The sequence below is a fragment of the Leptonotus elevatus genome, chromosome 1, assembly GCF_054856555.1.
Source record: "Leptonotus elevatus isolate MCC_2025b chromosome 1, RoL_Lele_1.0, whole genome shotgun sequence".
NCBI lineage: Eukaryota > Metazoa > Chordata > Actinopteri > Syngnathiformes > Syngnathidae > Leptonotus > Leptonotus elevatus.
The window spans coordinates 34,554,788-34,577,224 of record NC_141239.1 but is presented as its reverse complement, the minus strand read 5'-3'; the positions used below and the strand labels follow the sequence as shown (position 1 = coordinate 34,577,224).

General features: G+C 38.1%; 1 protein-coding gene across 8 annotated transcripts in view; it reads left to right on the top strand.

Moving 5' to 3' along the window:
- astn1 (astrotactin 1) overlaps positions 1–22,437 on the top strand; it is a 309,454-nt gene that overhangs the window by 90,229 nt on the left and 196,788 nt on the right. For 5 of the 8 annotated variants that reach the window (XM_086094600.1, XM_086094593.1, XM_086094568.1 and 2 more), the window contains 3 exons: positions 4,852–5,001; positions 6,978–7,127; positions 13,774–13,941. In XM_086094600.1, coding sequence (XP_085950726.1) covers positions 4,852–5,001; positions 6,978–7,127; positions 13,774–13,941 — 468 coding nt within the window. Of the gene's footprint in view, positions 1–4,851; positions 5,002–6,974; positions 7,128–13,773; positions 13,942–22,437 lie in introns of all 8 variants that reach the window. The other 3 variants (XM_086094620.1, XM_086094585.1, XM_086094576.1) reach the window with 2 other exon arrangements.

The following is a 22,437-nucleotide window of genomic DNA, read 5'->3' as shown; positions in this document are numbered from 1 at the left end:
TCACAATCCCATTTTCCCACTGTTTTATGCATAGCGTAATGTCAAAATGAGTCTGTTTTAAGGTTTAAAGTTGCGATCTATGCAGTTTGTCATTTGCATGCAGTAGCCTTCGAAAGGCCAAAGTATGCAGAAACGACCAAATTTGAATTTGGCGCCAATGTTTTTCAAGTACATGCCAACTTTACAGTTGTTGCTCGCCAACTTTACAGTTGCTGCTCGCCAACTCAAAATTGACTGATGTCGACAACGCACAGTGTCTTAAGATGTGTCATCAGCTGGCAATCTCAGAGGAGTTAAGAACTAAAGCGCTTCAATTAATTTTGGGAGAAACTCCAAAGCATTTCAGAACCAGAATTGTGCTGTGTTCAGCACATTGCGTGGAGGATGTCTTTGTCAAGTTATTTTCAATCTGCTACAAATGCTTCTCAGGGTTTTAATAAGTGACACAGGCACACATACGGTACACACACATTGGTCAGTCCCCTCTGGCGGCTGCGAGGTCACCATGGAGGTGTACCCGGTATTAAAATAATAATAACAATAATAAATCAGTACAGGTATAGTGTACATTGAGAACCAGCTGGGGAAGGTCTTCGTTGGCCCTGTTCAGTCACCCGCACAGTGCTCGCTGGGTTGCCGCAAGATGGCCGGGTGTCAAATGTTCCTCCAGGGGAACCCGGCCATCACTATGCCGTGGCGGTGTCAGAATGCACTGTGGCCACAATTCCACCAACAAGTGACCTTATGGCATGGCACCTTTATTAATTAATGAATTATTAAACTTGTAGCATTTGTTACGTTACGTTCAGTACATATGACATGACAGATATCTTTTTTTTTTTTTCAGAGAGCAGCTGTTCGTATGGATTTGTAGAAGTTCTATACCTTCCATATTACTGAGGGCCAAAGTTTAATTTAATGATTTTTTTCTTTCATCATTATCCATATCGACCATGCACCCACTGCACTTACGTACCATAACATATTTTGCAATCCCCAGTTTCAAATATGTGACTTAATGTGTAATATGTGCACAACTATGCTAGGACACCAATTATTTGATTTATATCCATCCATCCATACGTACATACATATTGTGCATACATACGTAAATATATATTGTATAGGGCTGCAGGTGAGACGGAGCGTATCCCTGCTGACTTTTTGTGTGAAAGGCGGGTTGCATCCTTGACAAACGACCTTTCATACTCACATTCCCACATATGGACCATTGAGAATGTTTAATTAACGTAGCATACACTACTCACAAAAAGTTAAGGATGTTTGGCTTTGGGGTGAAATTTCTAGACGAGCCTAAAATGCATTAAAACCTTTACAGGTAAACTTAATGTGACCTTCACTAAGCTTTTGAATGCACATGTCCAACTGTTAAATGTTTCAGTACTTTTTGCACAAGTTGCTGTTCTCTAACAAGGAGCTTAACGGCAAAATTCACAAACGAAAATGCTCCAGCTCATGGAGGTGGCATCATCAGGGAATGGCTGTTAGAGACTGGTGCACCTCAAATGGAATGGCCTGCACCTTCTCAAGGCCTGAATCCTGTTAAAAAGCTGTAGGATCAGCTGAGTCGCCGTGTGGAGGCTGGAAACTCTGCACCCCAGAACCTCAATGACCTCAAGAGGAGTGGGATGCCATGCCTCAGCAGACAAATGAGTGAACAGCATGAGACATCGTTGTCAAGCTGCAATTGATGCTCAAGGGCACATGACGAGTTATTGAGATGTTGACATTTTTTGTTGTGGTGTACCCACCATTGTTCACTTTTCTTTCAATTAATTGTTTGAGATGACAAAATCACCAGTGCATCATTCTGCTTAAATGTCCTACTTTCAAGCTATGATGTCACTGTAGCGTGAACTTTTGACATTTTCCATAAATTTCACTTGAAAGCCAAATATCCCTAACTTTTTATGAGTAGTATATATGTTATTGGACTGTTGAGAGAAGTGCAGCACTTGCAGAGAATCCACACAAGCACAGGCCAACATTCAAACTCCACACAAAAATGCTAGAACTAAGATTCAGACCACGAACCTCAGAACTGTGAGGCAGACTTGCTAACTACTAGTACATAGTGCTCTCCATCACTCAATTTCAAAGCAGATGTTCTTTTTCCATTTTTCACAAGTACTTACTTTTTTTTTGGGAGTTTTCTGAAATGGCAAATAATAGATTGCGGGTGTGTAACGACAAGCTGATGTGAAAGCGAGATTTCCTGTCAGCTCACCTGCCTCGTAAGCGCTAAACCCATCAGTACACAACACGTAGATCACATGCACTGTTGAATTTATTACATGGTGAGACAAATTTGTTTAAACTGTCTACCAGTGGTGCAGTGTGATGCCAGTTAATTAACACCCTTAGGATTAATTATGTGCAATTATTCATTTTATGATCACTTGTTTCTTTAACAGCACAGTTACCACTAGCAGCACTGTCAAATCACAAATTTCTGCATTCAAACCCATGACCTGGTTGGGTCCTTTGGTATTTGCAGTTGGTTCTCCCCGTATCTGTGGGTGTTTTGCAGAAAGTGCTGGCTTCCTCCCACAGGCTGAACTCAAACAAGTTTGAGTAATTGGAGACTATAGTTGTAAAGTGTTTAAAGAGTGCCTATAGCTTTGCCTGCTGATTGAGTGGTAAGCTGTCAAAGATATATACAGGACTATAGACTCTTGCTCAATGTCTGCTGGGATAGGTTCCAGTGACCCTGCAAAGGACCGGTCGTTTCGATGATGGATGGATGGATGGAACTTATCCTAATAGTCTCAATTCAGCACTGAGTCAAAGGTTAAATGCTTTAACTTTAAATTACGTTAATTTAATTGTAAATTGAATCATCAAAAATTCTCAATGCGCACCTCTGAAACAGTATTCCATGTCTTTTCCAACATGGGTATGCGTAAAAACTAAATAAATAATACATATACAAATATATCTACAGTATATTGCCGTTCATCCATGCACAAAATTCATTTCAGGTCATAGAAAACTACATTTTGGACTACTTGTACCAGAGTTAAAATTATCTCCTATAGTGTTAACACGGAGAAGGTAAAATTTTGTTTGATGATGCTGTATGATCCGTTATCTCCTTATAAAAGACACACATGTATTTTGATTATTTTTGATGCATTCTTTTGCTGCCCAAATAATCAATCATCGATTTTAATCATTAGCGCCCATCTTCATCTGTGATTTACATACATGTATGCTTAAAATGACAATAACAACAATGACGTTGGAACAATTTAATTATTATGATATAAACACGCAAACCCTAAATGCATACATGTTGTCAACAAGGCATCAGTAATATATAATGTTTTCTGATTTGCATTTTAGTAGCATATATTAAGCCAATGTAGACGCCTACTGAGTAGCGTTAGTCACTCATGACCTAAAATAGTGAAGACACCTTCATGCTGCAACGCTACCAATGTAGAAAATTTGTTATGTACTCATTAGCATACCTCTACCATGTTGAGGTGATTTGCTCAGAAGCAAGCTATCAATTTAAATTTACTCTGTCAAATCATTGAAGGAAGAGGACATATTTGCAGAGGTAGGAGTCAAGTCACAATGTGTGACTCGAAAGTAAATCTTAACCTTCAAGTTCCAAGGAAGTCCCAAATTAATGTGTCAAAAATCAAACAAGGCAGATCGACACATTCTACAAGCCCCCCTGCCACATGACTTTTTAAATCATTGCTATGTTTGTAAGTTGGCTGACTTTGTAAATGTATTAATGTGACTAGTCAGATTTACTGTAGGTCTGAACCCATAACTACACTTTGATGTCTGGCTCAATCTGTGTTTATACTGATACAATTAGCTAATTATTATTGCTGATTTACTGCAAAATGGGCGCTGATATTTTGTTTAAACAGGTTTATTGGGTTTGTGTGTTTGATTTAAATTCATTCTCAATCATACTAATAATAATGCTTTATAGAGAAGGTGTAAATGATAAGTACATCGTGACGTTCTTGTATACAATAAGATGAAAATAGCAAGTAGTTTGTCACATTGAACCTTCTGTCGAGCGATTGTTTCAAATGGATCTCTTCTAGTTTAATCACAACGTCTTGGTTGGGGATTTTTAAAGCTCTTGTCATGAGGCAACATGAGCTTGACTTTTATTTCCCTTCACATTTATCTCACTGAGACAGCAAATCATTGCTGCTTTGAAAGAGCCCCCCAACCACCACACACACACACACACACACACACACACGCCACATTGTGAAACACAATCCGTTAACTCTTGTAAGACAAGCCTCAGTACACACCCTCTAAATATAATAAAAGCCTCTTGTAAAAGGCTTTCAGTTGAATTGTATTATGCAAATACTGAAAGCAGTTTGATCATCATAATATACTCTATCAAGGTTTATTCTTAAGATCATACTAGTATCGTAGTTAAGCATTGAAATAGTTGCTTAGTCCATCATCCTACTTGGAAAGAAAAGGAAAACATTCTCACGTCAGTATAAACTTATAATCATCCAGATCGTATTATAAATGAAAACATAGCTCAGGATTATTGAGTGGTTTCATTTGTACTTCTCCTTGGCATAATGTTTTCACAAGGTCATTGTAGTGACATATTCAGTGAATTTGAAAAATATGTAGGGTCTGTATGTCTTTGCGTGCCAGAACTTTTTTTCTGTGCAACCGGAGAGTTTGATAAAGTTAGACTGTTGAAGTTTACATTTACACTTACTATCCAGTTACTAAGTGCCAGGCAGAACCATCGATCAATACATTTCTTTCTACAGGGCTATTTTCCACTTCTTTTTCATTTGTTATTTTTTGTGAATCCAACAGCGGGCTCAAATTTCTTGAACCCAGACGGAGACTCTGGCACTGAGGCCGACAGCGAGCCTCAGCTGGCTTTTTACACCGACCCAAACCGCAGTCGACGCCGGAGCCGAGGTATGAGAAATGGTAACGCCAACAGCGCGTGGGGCTCAGGGGGTAAGGAGGATTTAACACTTCACAATTTCTCTCACCGTTTGATGGTGTGCACCTCCACAACGCATGACAAGTAATATTAATGGTGATTGTAACCGGTTGTTAGCGCCAATGTTGTCTGCTCATGATTCTGACTTATTATAGATATAATAAGTTAAATACATGCATATGATTGGTGTTGATGGTATGAGATGTTTCAGCTGTGAGCATGTACCATTGATATCATTGCATCTGCGTGCACAATTTGTTTAGATATATCGATTTCAACAAAATCAGTGGTGTCAATGTTTCACATTTTAATACATTGCATCTGGAGGCACCACATTTTGAAATAATATTACAGATGAATATTATTTCTATGGAAGATGGTTTAAAGTGCTGTCAAATTGTCGTCTTGCAGCACGCTTTTATCTGTCTGCATGCCATGTTCTTGCAACTTGTACCATGAACTGTAAGGATACGATTAAATGAGCTGTAATGATATGTATAAAGGAAACAAATAAGAACATAAATAAAGGACAATGCCCTTAATATAAAAAGCGCTGTCGAAACGTGTTCCAAGGCTTTTGCAATGCCTAAAATCCAATTATTCCAGCTCAATGTGCACAGGTGTCACAAACATAACCAAGCTTCTACAGTAGATGTGCAGCCAACCCCTTTAATTAAAGATGGGTTTAAGAATAGAAAATAATAAACAGCTCATAGCAAGGATGTTCTTAGATGCTGAAGAAAGAATGTTTTCTTTCTACAAGGAAGGATAACATTTGAATGCTCGGCGCAAGCCCAGTTAATGTGCAGTGTAATTGTGTACATGGGTGGCATTGTCTTTCTGTTGGTATTTTCGCAGACAAGCACCGTTAAAAATGTGTATTTGGGCCGTTGTGGGCGTGAACACAGCCGACTAACTTCCCAGCCAATAAAAGCAGCTCCAGTCAAACCCTTTAAAATCTTTCATTGACATTGCAAAAACACACAAATAGACTGTCTGGAGTCGATGCAGAAGATTGACATGTAAAGTATGTTTCTACGAAACTGCAAAACGGTGACATAAAGTTTGCCACTGCTGATCACTACTGTAAAGTGAGTACTTGGAGACCTCTTTCCAACCCGATTATTCATGTCCGTGTGTGAACTCCCTCACATTCCCACCCATAGCTGTTAAAAATATCATAAAAATAATAATCAGAATAATGAATGACTTCAATGAATGTATTTCTACAATGATTCAGAGAGTTCAATGCACGCTGTTGTCATATTTATTTATAAATAAAATGACTTAGACTGCCAAATTCCCCAGCATGCTAAAGGAGGCTTGCAGCGGCGCAAAAATCACGATGCGCCAATTATTACGCCGGAGCGCACGTGCACGCTATATCAAACTGGAGCCCTGCAACTTGTCAACTTTTACCCAATTAGCATATGACACATTACAGTGAGTAACATTGACTCATATCGACTTTGAAACAGATCTCAGGCAATATTTGAAAAAAATACTGACAGCATAAATGATTACAAAAAAATGTGTATATATATATATATATATATATATATATATAATTTAAGAACATTTCGATTTAAGGTCATTACTTATATGAGGTCACTTGGATATCACATGCTGGGGTAAGAGGTATTCAATATTTTGTCAGCATGCCTGAAGAGGACAAAAAAAAAGAAACGGAAAACTCAACCGTAACCGTCTTAAAGCCGTGATTCTTATTTAGCTCCACATCCTTGTTTGGATGGCAATGCTTTCAGTGCCATTGAACCGTGCCTTATCCGAGCATCCCAAAGGCCCGTTGTATTCATCCAATAGCCTTGATTTATTGCTGGTGAGCCTATTGTTTTAGCTTATTTATATAATAACTAGTTTGATGTTTATGTTGCATGTATGAAGGGATGTGGGAGGACTCAAATGAAATCAGCACTTCATATGTCAATGTCGATCCATCCCCATTCCTCTGTGTGTTTGTTCCCAGCAGCAGGTTCCCCGAGGAGCCCCATCAATAAGACCACACTGACTCTAATCAGTGTCATCAGCTGCGTGATGAGCCTGGTCTACTGCTCTCACATATCCTGCAGCCTCTCAGTACGTGTAATCCTCCATGTGCCGGAGCACCTCATTGCTGACGGTAAGGCTTCTTTTAAAGCAGCCTAAGATTCGGGATGCATTTGCCTCTGTTGTGCTTTAAATCTATGCGGGGGTGGGGGTCTGAGCTGGTATTTTTGTGCAGCCCCCCAGAGAGTTCAATGCACTGGGTTGCTAACAGAGTGCAGGTGTTTTGTGGGCGAGCCACTGATTTGCTTTGCACGCTGTGAGACAAAGGTAAATGCCAGGTCAACAACCCCCTCCCTGTGTTTCTCATGTGAAACAACACAACAGATGTGCTCTCAAAGCATCACAGCATTTTGAGGCCAGGTCACAGAGACCACCCACAGGAAGTCCTTCATCGTACTTCTACGTGCGCTGTCCCTGCTTCCGAGTAGAGACAATGTCAAAGCGCCACCTGCACAGTTACAGTCTATTGGTCAGTTTTGTTATGCAGTACTTAACACATGTATTAGGGACATTCCAGTGTGAAAGAACCAAAGTTGTGCCCATGCACAGCATACCCTGTAAAATAAGTAAATAAAATAAAAATCTGTTGTTTTCATGGGAAAAAAACTGTCAGCTGTGTTTGCCAGAGAAATTCTGTAAAAAATACAGTGCAAATGTAAACAACTTTACATAACAACTTGTTCATTAAACAGTAACTGCTTCTCAATTTTAACGGGATTCAGTGTACAATAAACAAAATGCAAGTATTACAGAATAAAATTGTATAAATGCAGCATGTTCTTGGTAAATGGTACTTCATTTGTATAGCTCTTTCCTACCTTACAAGGCCCTCAAAGTGTTTTGCAATTTGACTACTCATTCACCTGCTGATGACACAGCATCAGGAACAAGTGGAGTTACATTACCTTGCTCATAGACCTTCCACAGTCATACTGCGCTGGGATCAAACCAACAACCTCAGGGTTGCAAGACGACCATTCTACCACTGATCCACGCCACCATAAACAAAATGTACCAACGAACCTACTGACAAAGTGTATTTTTAACATTGCAATGATGTAATTTTAACTGTCCCAATGTTTTCCGTTTTACAGTTTAACTGTTTAAATTACAGTAATTTGTGAATTCTCCCCCAAATTTGATATTTTTGAAAAACATTTTTACTGTCAAATCCACAGTTGTGTTTGGTTCAGAGTTTTACAACATATTAATGTAAATTACACAATGCTTCGTGGTTTTTCTATTTACAGCTTTTTGATCTAAGAATTTTGCAGAAATACAGTTAATTCTACAGACATTTTTTACAGTGTACTAAGCATCTGCAAGTAAAAATATTTTAATATTTTTAATTTTCTGTAGCCCCTTCAGACCGGCATTCTGTTGGGTAAAATGTTTGACTCTTTTCCCACATAACAACATGGGATCTTATCTCTTGTTTTTAGTTGTTATAGTGGACGCCAGGATATTATGGTTGTAACGTGTTGTAAACTTACCAAGCTTATATGCAAAAATTTTAACATGAACATCATGCAAATCCACTTGAAATTGTGATTGGCTAGTAAGATCCAATTATGAACCTGAAGTGTTGACATCATCCAAATTATGCGTTTAGACATGCAAATATGTCATGTCCACTGCAACCATCTATGTGTTTGAAGGGGTTTTAGCACTTGCTTGTTTTTCCACATTCTGGGCCCATCTAACGTGCTGGCAAGATGCTAGACTAGCTGTCACTACCACTAGCTGTCATTCTAGTGAAAGCCGGCCTCAGCACTAGCCTAGCAACGTATAGGATGGGAAGAAGGCTGGCTCACTGCATGAGACAGCTCCACCCCTAAAATGAGCTCACTCCACTAGAAATATGTTAGAAAAATATGAGTTTGGATATTTTTTTTGTCATTGGGATATTTTGAGAATCATATGTCACAGACATGTTAATAACTGTGAAAAATATGTCTTCAATAAAAACAGATTTCCCTTGCGTTTGCTGTGCCCCACTGTCTCATCACTACTGGGGCCTCCACTCAGGATTAAATAAGGATATTGTTATTATTTTTTAATCAAACAAATATCTGTGGCCAAATGCGAGGTTCTTGCTCATTGGCATTTTTCAACAGCCACACGAGTGAGCTGGCAGTGCCGATATATTATAGACTGACTAGCCTCACTCATCTATCATGTGGAGGTTTGATTTGATTCAGGGAGCTGCTGCTTGCCAATGTTATACTTCAGCCCGCCAGGGAGACATTAAAATTCAAGGGAGTTGTCCATGGAGGAAACTTTGAAAGGAGAGATGAAAGATGGCGAATTTGCCTGTTGAATTACAAAACCAGGATCGATTTAGAATGTTTCCATAAATGTCTCCACAATCTTATCAGACTTGATTTGATGTCACAGTGAATCAAATGAAAATCTGTATTCTTCCACTGGGGGAATAAGCTATTAATGCCAACAGCTGGGCAAGCGTCTGCCCACAAATACCGTTAAGACTAACTCCGTTTCTTTTTGGCTGTTCACATCAGGGGAAGTAATTATTTGGAGGTGTTTGTTTACTTGCGATAACACTATCTTCACTGATTTAGAAACAGAACAAAAGATAGGGGGGTGGGGGTGGAATGCTATTGTCGAGTGTAAACTGCACATCTGACTGAGGCGAGGGAATAGTATTATCATTGTTGAATGTTTACAAACGGACACATTAATCTGTATCCAAAGTAGTCTAAGACACATTTTGTGTAGCTGCAGTCTTTGTAAAATGAAGAGATCTTTGTTGTTGTCATCACATAAGATTTGATTGAGGGCCACTGTAAACTGTCATCTGATTAATAAGCTCTTTGATCTCTCCTGTCTATTTTGTCTGTCTATATTTAAATCCACCAAAAGCAATTAGAGTTGGAACCTTGGTTCATGAACTTATTTTGGTCCGAGACTGTTCGTGAAACGAAACAATTTCCCATTAAAATATATGGAAATTAATCAGTACCACTCCCTGAAACAAGTCAACTTTATGCGATGCAGATAACCGGCAGCAGATGGCAGGTTGGGTGAGCTCGCCGCATCACCATGCTGAGCCGAGAGCCACTTGCCGGAAACCCTCTTGATGTCCTGCCTGCTTACAGCATACCGTGACACTTTCCCAGGCTTACTAATAGCACAATCACTGGCACTTGTTACCTGGTCAAGATTGGTTAAGATACCAGTGAGATTGAGACCACTTTGATGACCTCAATGTTGCAGGTCATCATGACAACCACCCTATTGGGGCTAACATGAAGTTGCGGCACTCTTCCATCAGATAGCTTTGTGTTACAAGATCCTCAGTGATAGGTTTAAGTACAAACAAAATGGGAAAAGAGCTCACATAATGATATTGATCACAGACACAGAGTTGAGAAAACACTTCAAACTTCAGTGTTGCTTGAACATCCACCATGAACTGCTTACTGCTGTCCGGATGAGCAAGCACAAGTACAGAGGTGAACCTGGCTTTCATATTTTTTCACCTAAACTCAACTTTTCATTGACTGTAGTAGTTTTAGTCAAGGGAGAGGCACTTTTACTGCAGTAAAAGTTTTCAATTGCTGCAACTTCTTTTAGCACACAGGTCAGGTTCCGTCCGATCTTCTGCTGGCTCTTTTATCTTTAATGCTCGCCCTACTATGAATGACTAAATGACCAGAAACTGCAAGTCAAAGTCTAACATAGTGGTTCTTACAGAACCCGTTATTGAAAAGTAAAATGTATTTTTTTTTATTTTATTCAAGACAGGGGTTTAGGTTTTACTGGTGAACAAAACAAACAAGGAGAGTAGCCTTTTCATCAAATATGGCTCTCTTCAACTTGAATTCAGAAAGCGTTATGTTTTCGTTAGTGCTCCTTTACTTTTGCAATATAGCTAGTTGTGCTGGACTCGAACTGCACATTGCAAGTTATGCAATTAGGACGCTGACTCCCGTCACACAACTCAACTCTATATTTATAGTGCACTTTAAAACAACCACCGCAGTTTTTTTGTTTTTGTTTTAGATGGAAAGCAGTGGAAGCAGATACATTGAAAATTGCAGAGGCCCTAGAAATGAACCCTGTGGAACACTTTATGTTCTGTTATACAGGTGAATGGGCTCTTTGCACAAATCCACTTCATTTCCTGTCTTTCATGATTGGACAAACTGATTAATCCAGGTGTGCTTGACCTCAGTAACCACAAAGACAATGGCCAGACACACCTGGATTAATCAGTTTGTCCAATCATGAAAGACAGGAAATGAAGGAGTGGTACTGAGTTCAGGAAGTAGTGGATTTGTGCAAAGAGCCCATTCATGTTGCACATATTCGTCAGACCACTTTCCTTTTTTGCTCAACAAATACAGTATTAACAGATTACAATAATAAAGAAATAACACGTCGTACCATCACAACATTCACAAGTTGACTACTGAGCCTATCAAATCCTCTGCACCACAGATAAAGCAGGCTAAGCAATGTGGCTTGATCACCTGCAGCCAATAATGCCCAAGCGAGGCATATTATCATATGAGTTGGGTGTGTGTCTTCATCTCCGCCAAACCCCTTAGACTGACTCACCGAACACCTTCGATTCGATCGAACCCAGATTAAGAACCACTGGTCTAACAAATTGAATACCAAGAAAGATTAACTCTAGAATAATCCAACCACACAAATGCAGAAGGTCGAAGCTGTCCAAAATGATTCCCTGTTCATAGACTGTCTTAGTCAACACTCACAGGAGGTGTGGCCTAAACTAATGCCAGTATGTGTACCAAACTTGGTCTTAACTGGTTTTAACTGGTCTAAATGTGCAAAGGGTGCAATAGAAAGGGCCCTGCAACAAATCTTAAGGATTCTGGCTCTGCTCCAATAATAGCACACATTTTCTTCAACAGCTTGTTTGGGCATGTTGCATCATTCTTTCTAATGCTGCCTCCCCAGGACGCTACTCTGTAGAATGGGACAAATCGGAAGCATCTTTTGATGGATGTTGAAGTATTTCCAGCTGAAATACAGCCTGCCCCCTGCCACTTCTTGCATCGAGTGTCAGTGTACCAGTCATCCTTAGATTGGCATCACTATTTTTCTTTCTGCTTCATAACAAAAAAAAAAGCAGCACAATTTGGTGGAGTGATTTTATTTTATTTTATAAATCACAATCCTAATTTCCCTCTGTTACATACTTTTCAGGTGTGTCCATGTTCATGAGTCAGTATAATGTTCCAATTTGTTCATGGATTTTCATTTTTCAACTTTTAATGTGCTCTCATACTCCAGCTGTTACCAAATGGGTCTTTTGTGCCATCTATTTTAAACATAACTGGAACAAATATGTTTGTTGATTCAGAGGGAGAAAATGTGCATAAAGTGAAGATGTCCCTTCTAAAACAAACACAATAAAAAGTTAATTTTAATAGAGAAAACTATTTTACATTACATTTGTGAAATGTGCCTGGGACAAACTAAAGCAGAACATTATGTTTGACGCTGTCAAGTAAATTCTGGCATGTACCTGCCAGTTTTTTTTATTTTTTTATCTGTGCATCTGACAAGATGAAATACACACACACACACACACACACTCAGAATGAATGTGTCAATTTCTCTGTGAAGAGGAACTCAGTCCTCCTGCTGTGAATGCATTTAGAACCAACACAATGACCATATCAACTGGGCGTTTATTTCCCATTGTGGCTTTCAAAGAGTCTTTGATGATTGCAAGCTATGAAATGTATTTTTGTGTGTCATTTCACCTTGCTTGACTGTGACCGTTCAATACATTTACTCATTTTTTTTTCCAATTTAATGATAACCATCCATACATGTTCAAACATACTTTCACAATTGACATGGTTTAAATGGTAACTCAACACGAAATCAACTTTTTTGCTAATAAACTGTATAAACTGGTGTCTACAAATGCTGTCTCCATACACTGGTCATTTCAGTGAATGTTTGTTGAAAGCTTGCATTTGGGGAAAAACCAGTGTGTTTTGTGCCATCTTAAGTTTAAACATTGAGATAAACAGAATTTGGCTGTTTGTCCTCTCATTACACAAGAAGTTGCAGACCACGTCACTTGTGGATCGTGACATAGTCGCCCCCGCCACCCACCGGCTCAGTCTCGTACACGCCTCCTTAAATGCCTTCTTAGCGAGTTGCTGCTGTCAATCACAGCCAGACCACGCCCATCCCTCTCCCCATTCACAACTCAATGGTCCTCCAGGCAACACTCCCTTTGAGTACCAGAAAAAGCGAGTAGAGTATATTTGGTAGATTTGTTGGTGGAGACGGGGGCTAAATGCAGAGTAGAGTAGATACCGGCGGTGGAAATTAGGCTTTAGTGAGTGGTGGAGCAAAAGTCTGATTTACTGTTGAGTAATCCTTTAAGCATTTTTTTTTTTTTACTGCAACATTAAAGGCGGAATTCCCCCCTAAATTTATATATTTACTGTCCCTGGTGTATCTTTCCATTGTAGATTAAGGCAATATATTTATGTGATTGCTTTTGCCCTATTCCTATGAAGATAAACTGCCAAATGAAAACAATTGTTTTAACTGTTATTTATTGTAGAACATCAACTTGAGCAAAAGTTACAATATCTGATTTCTCCAGCTGCTCATTATTGATATGTAGCCTGCTGTTTTTTTCTTGCCCACTCAACACTTTTCTTCATCTATGTATTTTTGCTGTCCTCCCCCGTCCTCAGGGTCAAGGTTTATTTTGCTGCAGGGAAGTCAATTGGATGCATCTGATTGGCTGAACCCGGCGCAGATCTTGCTGTATTACCAGCAGAATGCTAGTGGACCATGGGTGAATGAACTGTGTGGACGACGCCTGCTGGACCCCTGTGAGCACCAGTGTGATCAGGAAACAGGTGAGGTTTCCTTTCTTTTCTTTGATCCTTCCTCGGGTCTCCTGACAACCTCACGACTCTAGCTGGATTCTGAAGTATACGATTTAGGTGAACGGTATGGGATTTTTAATAGGTTTTAGGTGAACTAATGAGTACACACTCACACGCACGCACACATCCACACACACACACACACACACACACACACACACACACACACACGCACATGCACATATTCACCTACATACAAAAAAGAGAGATGGAAACAGGTGAGCCTTAGAACAGTCAACATTAGGGCAGTGTTATTTATACTTTAGGGCCGTATGTTTGACACCCCTGGCTTAAATTGAAGAGGAATTTCAGCTCCTTCTTTATAAGAACCCAAAACATATATTTAATGATAAAAACAAAAAAACTTGTTAAAATGTCCCAGCCCAAAGCTCCAAGCTGAATCTACAGGTGGAGTGGCTAACATACTGCATGCATACTTCGGTGCTGCTTCTGACTTATCTGTCAGTCTGAAATTTGTATTAGTCTTGAGAAGGTATCCACTTAAGTAAAAATATATACCTCTAAAAATTCTTAAATGAGTCATGTATTTTTTTTACAATTTAGTGAAAACATGTTCAAAAAATACACCTAGGATTAATAATAATAGCACACTTTTTCCACCACTACATTTCAAGCTCGCTGAAATCATCCCATTTTATGGTCTAGTCTATTGTAAATGAGACACTGCTTACCCTGTGCATTTCTATTTTGAGTGTTAGTGTTGCCAACAGCTGCAGAGCAAGGAATCGTCACCCCTGCAACTGCAGTTGCACTTTTGCAAAGCTGTCGCGAACTGAATCCCACCCTGATTCTCACTCATGGAGGCAGCACTTTTTCATCAAAACACCAAAATACACTTGCCACTTAATGTGTACATCTCTGTATGTAGTGCATGCAGCAGACACATGGACATACTTAAACATGACCAAAAAATGACTACTTTGTTGTGTAATTTCACACTTGATGGTGGGCAGGCACTCCAGAGTCGCAACAATTTATATACTAAAATTTAAAGGCTTTACCTTGTAAGCCTTGTTCTTATTTAATACACGCGAGTGTTTTACAATCATTCTGTACAGCCCTCTTCACAAAAAATTAGAAATAAAAATCTGCCATAGTATGATTGATTATAAAACTTTTAGACACATTCGGTAGGCCATGCCGAGCACAGACACAACCCTTTTGTGTTTTAGCCACTAAGTCACTGCAATCTTTTAGTGGTCTTTCAGCACTCCGCTGGGAATCACAATAACAGAGTTGGGGAAACGCAAAGCAGAGCAGAAAAGAAGAGGAGGACATTTTTGGGATGTCTTGTCCGAATGAGTTGCATTTTTTGTGTAGCAAAATAGTTGAGTCTATGTTTGCCATGGCAGACTGTTGTTAGTTTTGAGTTTTACAATCTAAACTGTCATGGTGGGCACAGATCCGCACACTTACTGATAAGTGTAATTGCCATTTTTTTTCATGAAATGTCCCCAATGTCATCCACAAGTGAAAGTACAATCTTATTAGAGCTTAGGTGCACTTTATCTGGGCTTGGCTCTGTTAGATTATTAACATTGTTTTTCTGTTTCAATTTATATTTTAACCGTTTTTGATATTAGTTAGAGCTGTGTAATAATAAGACAACAGTTAATTCATATGTTAGTCAATCTATAGTCTTTGTTCTCTTCCCTGGGAAAGTAAGGTTTCTGATTTATCTAAATGAGGGGATGTTTGAAAGTGCAAGCAGAGGTCTGTCCATAAATTTCCTGGTGCAAGGAGGTGCCGGGGATCCAATTAATTACCCACATCTGGAGTGGACTGAGATAGGAACTGGATTATTATTCTAAGTTGTGTATTTCACTCTGCTGACAGGACAAGATGACAGGGGGGAGTATTCTTTCTATTCACTGTTTTGTATAAGTGTGGGAGAGCGGAAAGAGAGGGCACACTTTGTGGTCACTGCTGATTGAGCAAGGATCCAAAGTGGCTCGGAAATTTCTGAATAATAAAAGCTGGCCAGAAAACTTCTTCACGAGATCTCAACTTTGAGTTTTATTTTGAACACGCAGGAAATCTTTGAATGATTTCTAACAGCTCCCATTGCCTTCTACTACATTCAAACCCAGTTATAAAGTCTACCAATTTGTTACAGGTTCAAACTGACACCATCATGAAACCTTCTTCAACTCTATTAGCATTGTATTAGTAGCGTTTTACCATTCCTAATTGTCATGCAATTTTGAGGAGAGGTTATCTGCTGTAAAATAAAAACAAAATTAAATAAAACTAGACAGACACAAAGGAAAGTTACAGAACGATGCTGTCACTTATTGGAATTGTATTGGTATTTCTGGAATAATATACATTTGATTTTTAGTACAAAAGTACCTTGGCTTATGAGTGCTCTATGATAAACATTGAATGACTAGTGATGTGCAGATTTGTGTTGTTGAACTCATCAAGTCACACCACATAATCCAGGGCTGGCAATCACTAGCTAGGATAATATTACAATTTAATTTTATGTTTATATTTTTTACTATGGAATGGACTGCTATTTATATGGCACTTTTTTAGCTATAAGTATAGTCTTTGGGATTCATATAGTTATAGTATTTGTGGTGTAAATTTCAAAATTATAATTAAACGAACAAATTATTGTGTGGTACATGTACAGTTTGAAACTTAAAACAAAAAAATATATTAACTCTTTCATTAAATTTTGTTGTAATTTAGCTTGATATTGTTCTTTAATATACCGGGTATGCCATACTTTTCAAGTCACACTTTTTTTCATTTTTTGTCTGGTCCTGTGACTTATACTCAGGTGCGACTTGTATATAGTAAAATTAGAGCTTGGGCCTTAAATTACTGTTCCGTAGTTGTGTTGGCTAGGTAGAATCCCATTTATTATTGCATCTTTTGCTGCTCTAAATTGAAAATTATTTGTTGTGGGGGATGCTATATGCTAAACTAGCGAGCCAGCTGGGTAAATTAGCTCTTCGTTTGTTGCCGTCATAGCATGTCAAACTAATGACATAGGCCACACATTAGTTGCCATAACTACTTCTTCATTTTTGTATTTCTTCTTTAACTTTCTTTTGGCGGTTGGCAAATACCCTTGTTGTATACTGCCACCTTCAGTGCATGTGACAATATCCATTGATCTGGCACAAGGGCTTACTATTTGCAACACCGAAAGACGCAATAACCGACCAGGATTCTACCTTTGACCACAATGTGAATTTGAGTTAATGTAAGCAATTTTAAACCAAAAATAAACACTTTTCTTTAGTTAGAAGTTGAAGTTTTAAATCCAACTGGAACGTGATAGACGAAAAGGGATATTATTATGGATGTGAGGTGTGTTTTGTAAAATATTTCCCCAACAAATGCAATTTACAGTAAAATGTGACTTGTATAATAGTTTTTTCTACTTCATGATGCATTTTTGGACTAGTGCGACTTATTGTCTGAAAAATATGGTACATGTAATTAAACTTGTTTTTCATGTAAGCATGAAATTCATAACTGCCTTCAAGCTAAATCATACTCAACTCGATGGAGACATTTCAAACTTGGAGACATTTAATTTAAGGGAAAACCCCCCCAGAAATGTGACAGTTGTTTTATGTGCAAACTACTGCATAGTTTTCTGTAATAATAGCGTTACATAGAGTGTGACACAGAGTGTATTGGGTGGAAAGCCCTATTTGATGCAGAATAAATTTGTCTAGGCTGTTATGAGGTAGCTTGCCTTTGAATTACCAAAAATCAGCAAACAGGTTTGAAATAAAAAAGTCAAATGTATGATACTTAACCTTACACACCATGTTGTAGTCATGTGAAGCTACTGTACGTCATATGTTTTATTCAAGACAGCAACCGTATTCAACATCTAAATAATGAGAACAGTGTGCTGATAAAACAGAATTGTAGAAATTGTGTTGTTTAATGAGCTCGTCATTCCCTCTCTGCTAGTGATTATATTGGGATCTTTACTTCCGCCAAATCAACTGTGCTCACTGTAAAACAGAATAGTATATCTATAACCTATCTATTAAACATCTGTTAAGTACTACAGGTCACCAAAATATTTTTACATAAATCTTGATTAATTCTGCTAGGACTATTAAAGATTACTACTTCATAGACTGTTGTTGATTTTGTTTTTAATGACCTTCATTCACCCAGATGAATAATTATTAATGAATTAATAATCTTTAAAAAAATTCCCCATCCAAAAACAAGAAACCACACAATAACAATGAGTGAATATGTATTGTTCTTCTTTGTTTTCAGTGTTAGAAAAGTGCAGTTACTTGCAGAATAATTTGTGTTTCCTATTGCAGCATCCTGGGTTGAAATAAAGGTGGTCTCTCCAACTGATGGTTCACAACTTTTATTTACCCTTTCCTTTATGTGAGCACACCGTAAGAGCTACAACACAAAAACAAAAAATGCCACCAATAACTCAAACGACATGCCCTGTGTATCCTCTTACAACATTCAAGCCATGTATCATAAATGAATTGCCTTAAATGATTAAGTTTCATAGCCTTAACAATATCATCTTTGAATACAATTGACAGTGTATATTTAACATTTAAAATCTTGCCATTTGCCCTTGTAACTACCTTAAAACAAAAATAATCATACATAAATACAAATTCACAGCAAACAATACAGAACCTTGACCTACAGCGTTGCTAAATTTTTACCGATGTGCGTCAGCACACCCTAGTGGACCAAAACGGTATATATTTTTTTACTACGCAGTAAATCACACAATGTGAAACATAACGACATTAGTTAACAATAAACATGGCTTTAATACACACCTCGTTCCTTTCTCAACCAGATGCTAAAATTGTTCACTGAATCAACCGTAAACTTCAGATTTCTGTTCTTCTGTGGTGCACAAGTCCTCTGCCTATGAAGATGGCGCGACTAATGGCAGTACGTCGGCTAGTTACATCATTTCCCACCAGTTCATGAGACCCTTTCCTGTATCTTTCAAAATAAAAGTATCAATCATATTATAATAGCACAACAAAACAAACTAACAAAGAAATTCTGCAATACAAAAATAATAGCAGGGTAATTTACAATTGTTTATTAATATGAGGCGGCTTGGCTCTGGATCCTACAGAGCCCCTAAGGTGACATCATGGTAGGGGGAAAAAAAATTGCGTTCCCTCACTAAAAACTTTGCCTTCTCTTGCAAAGATTGCGTTCCCTTGCAAAAAACATTTGCGTCCCCTCGCAAAGATTGCGAAATAACGCAAACGTTTTTTTGGGTGAGAGGACGCAATTTTTTGTAAACGAGTTGATGTACTTCCGGGTCATCTTCCGTGTGACCAAAAGCGACGAGGATGGAGCTGCACAACAGCGGGAAAGCTTTTCCACTGCTGTGCAGCTTCTTCCTCGTCACTTCGGAAAAGCTTTCCCCCTGCTGTACACGCTCCATCCCCGTTGCTTTTGGTCAAATGGAAGATGACCCGGAAGTGCATCAACTCATATAACAACAAAAAAAGCGTCCTCTCGCAGAAAAACCTGGGCGTTATCTCACAATCACGCAAAGTTTTTTTTTTTGAAAGGGAACGCAAATATATATATATATTTTCCCTACCATGTCACATTAGGGGCTCCGTAGGATCCCGATGTGGAAAAAAAATAAATACATTTTGTTTATATATGATGTACTAATTCCAAGAAATACATAAAATTGTAAAAAGTGTTTTCATCAAGCTCTTGTCTCCCTTATTGTATTCATTAAAACATCCTATGAACTCCCCCTAGTATTAAGACAAACAAGGTCACTTTGCTAATGTCTGATGTTTTTTTTCTCACTTGATATCGTCTCATCACAAAATTGACAAAACATTGTGTTTGGTGGATGTCAATTCTGCCAGTGCTGAAGATAACTGTCTGTTTGTGTATATATGATTTCGCTTAATATTTAGGCTTTTCTTAGCCATTGCCAAACTGTATTCCAAATATCTCCATTTCAAGCAAGTTTTTATGAAATTGTAACTCTCATTCTCTCAAAGTACTGTAAAATTTTATACCGTCAATTAGCTATCATAACTTGTTTTTATAATTTACTTCCACTTAAGATAATGAGTTTCGTGAGTTAGTGACATTGCAGCTCAAGGTTATAAGCCATTTCAATGAAATGTCAATTTAAATGTGTCAAGATAACTTAATGTGAGTTTTCCCGCCATGTTTTTTTCATACTCACAATGTATTGTGGTGCTGCCTTAAAAACACAAGTCAACTTAACTTGAAAGGGCAAGTGGTATGAATATAGTTTGTTAATTTAAATTTAAAATGTGAGTTAAAAGGATATATAAATATATATTCCTCTGACAAAAGAAATCAGGTTTTCTTGAGTGGATAATGTAATGTTGTGAGTTGTTTCAACTCAGTTTTAAGTTCAAACAACAATTTGTCATTAATTGAACGTGTACAACTGAATTATGTGAGTTGAAATAGCATATAATTGTAAGTTTGCAAGTATAGTAATTCATTCAACTCAGAATATCAAGTTCAAATACTAATTTATTTTTAGTTGGGAACTTTTACAACTTAGCTTCCTGAGTTGAAAAAAACATTTTTTTTTAATTAACTAATTTTTTTAAGGCAGCAATTGAACTTACATTTTTAAGCCTATTAAAGCTTCACATTTCCTCCATTGCAGCCATCAATTGGTATTCAGTTTTCATATTTAGCACTTTTCCCCAATATGTATCCATGATAAAACCACTGTGTATGTGTGCCTGCCTGCCTGCCTGCTTGTCTGGATGGTTGCATGTACATGTGTGCAGGCGCTGCAGGGAGATTGCTGAGTTGCTATAGATAGCTTAAGTCCAATCCTCTTTTCTGCAAGAAAAGATACAGATGAGAGCTGAGATGCGCTGTGGCAACATCTGTGCTGCTTCTGCAATCCATTAAAAGAGATGGGGGATGCTTTAACACATGGGGCCTCCTTTGCTGCACAACTTGAAACCAGGTTATTGTGGCTACCATTGCTTTGTGGGCTCACGGCCACCTTTACTATACTTTGGTGTGCATATGTTTGTGTTATTAGTATCTAGACTGCACAAGTGAAATGTGCACATGTGCAGTCAACGTCATTCATCAGTTGGGACAAGAAATAAGGAAATGCAATACTATATTCTGGATTTCTTATCGGCAAACCAGTTACGGAAAATACATTTTGTCTCGTGTGTAAGACAAATGTATTAATTCTGCTACTATCCATCAAGCTCCATATTCCCACAAAATCATTTTTGAAGTCAAAAGTTTCAATTTGTCATATTTTGTGAATAGCCATGACAAAAACTCTCAGATGAATTTATTTTCACAAGTCAACTCAAAGCAAAGGCAAGCAACAAAAACAAGTGACTGTTTGTAACTTGGAAAACACATACATTGTTACAGTCACAAGGTAAGGTACCAATGTTATCAAATGAGTCTTTTTTAAACAAGTACAGCAGATCCCCGACATACTCACAGAAATTATTAAAGATGTCATTGAAATAACAAAATGTATGGACTAAAATTGTAAAAATGTGCTTAAACCTAAGAATATAAAAGCAGGATACTTTAAGATTGAAGAAATAATAAAATAGATAGAAGCGCCTTTGCGCTTGCCGGTGACGTCACTACTGCAGCGCTAACGAAATGTATGATTCAATTTGGTTATGTTTCTTTTTTAGCTGTTCACAATCACAATAAATCACAAAAACAGTCTTAATGATAATAGGAACAATTAACAATCTAAACTGACAATATTTGTCACATCTCAGGCAATTAATTTGTGTATTTATTATTTATTCACTATATCTTGCGTTTATATTCTTAGGTTTATTTACGTTTTTACAATTTCAATCCGTACATTTTGTTGTTTAAATTACATCTTTAATATTTTCTTTCCAATGTTTGAAGTTAACTGGATAATTTCCGGCCAATCCTGTAGCGTAACGTGTTCGTTAGGCAACCCCGATAAGATCTGGCAGCCCAACACTCACTGGCTCATCAAGCGTGTACGTACATCTGCCGTACTTACGGTTGACAGTCTTTGTACATGGCAACACTTTTATCGAGCATTCCATTGTCCATTTAAAATAAACATCTCTTCTATACTTTGTACATTAAACTTGCCTGATCAAGTTGTAAATCTTGTCCGCGTGACCGCGTCTCCATTCAACTTCCGTCCCAAACTGAAAGTGCAGCGCTATCTGACGTCACATACTGTAACTGTGACAAGTCTCACGTGCCTTTTTTTTTTCCACCCACGCCAAACAAACAGGTCTCCCGGGCAAAGTCTCACATGACTTAATAGAGTCAACTCGCTTGTGAATAATATTCTCATTCATCCAGGAAATTTCTCATGGCATTGAACCGATCGCAACTGGACTGTTTTGCTTGATTTATAAAATAAAAAGTTTTGAGCAGCTCTATCAGAAACATAAA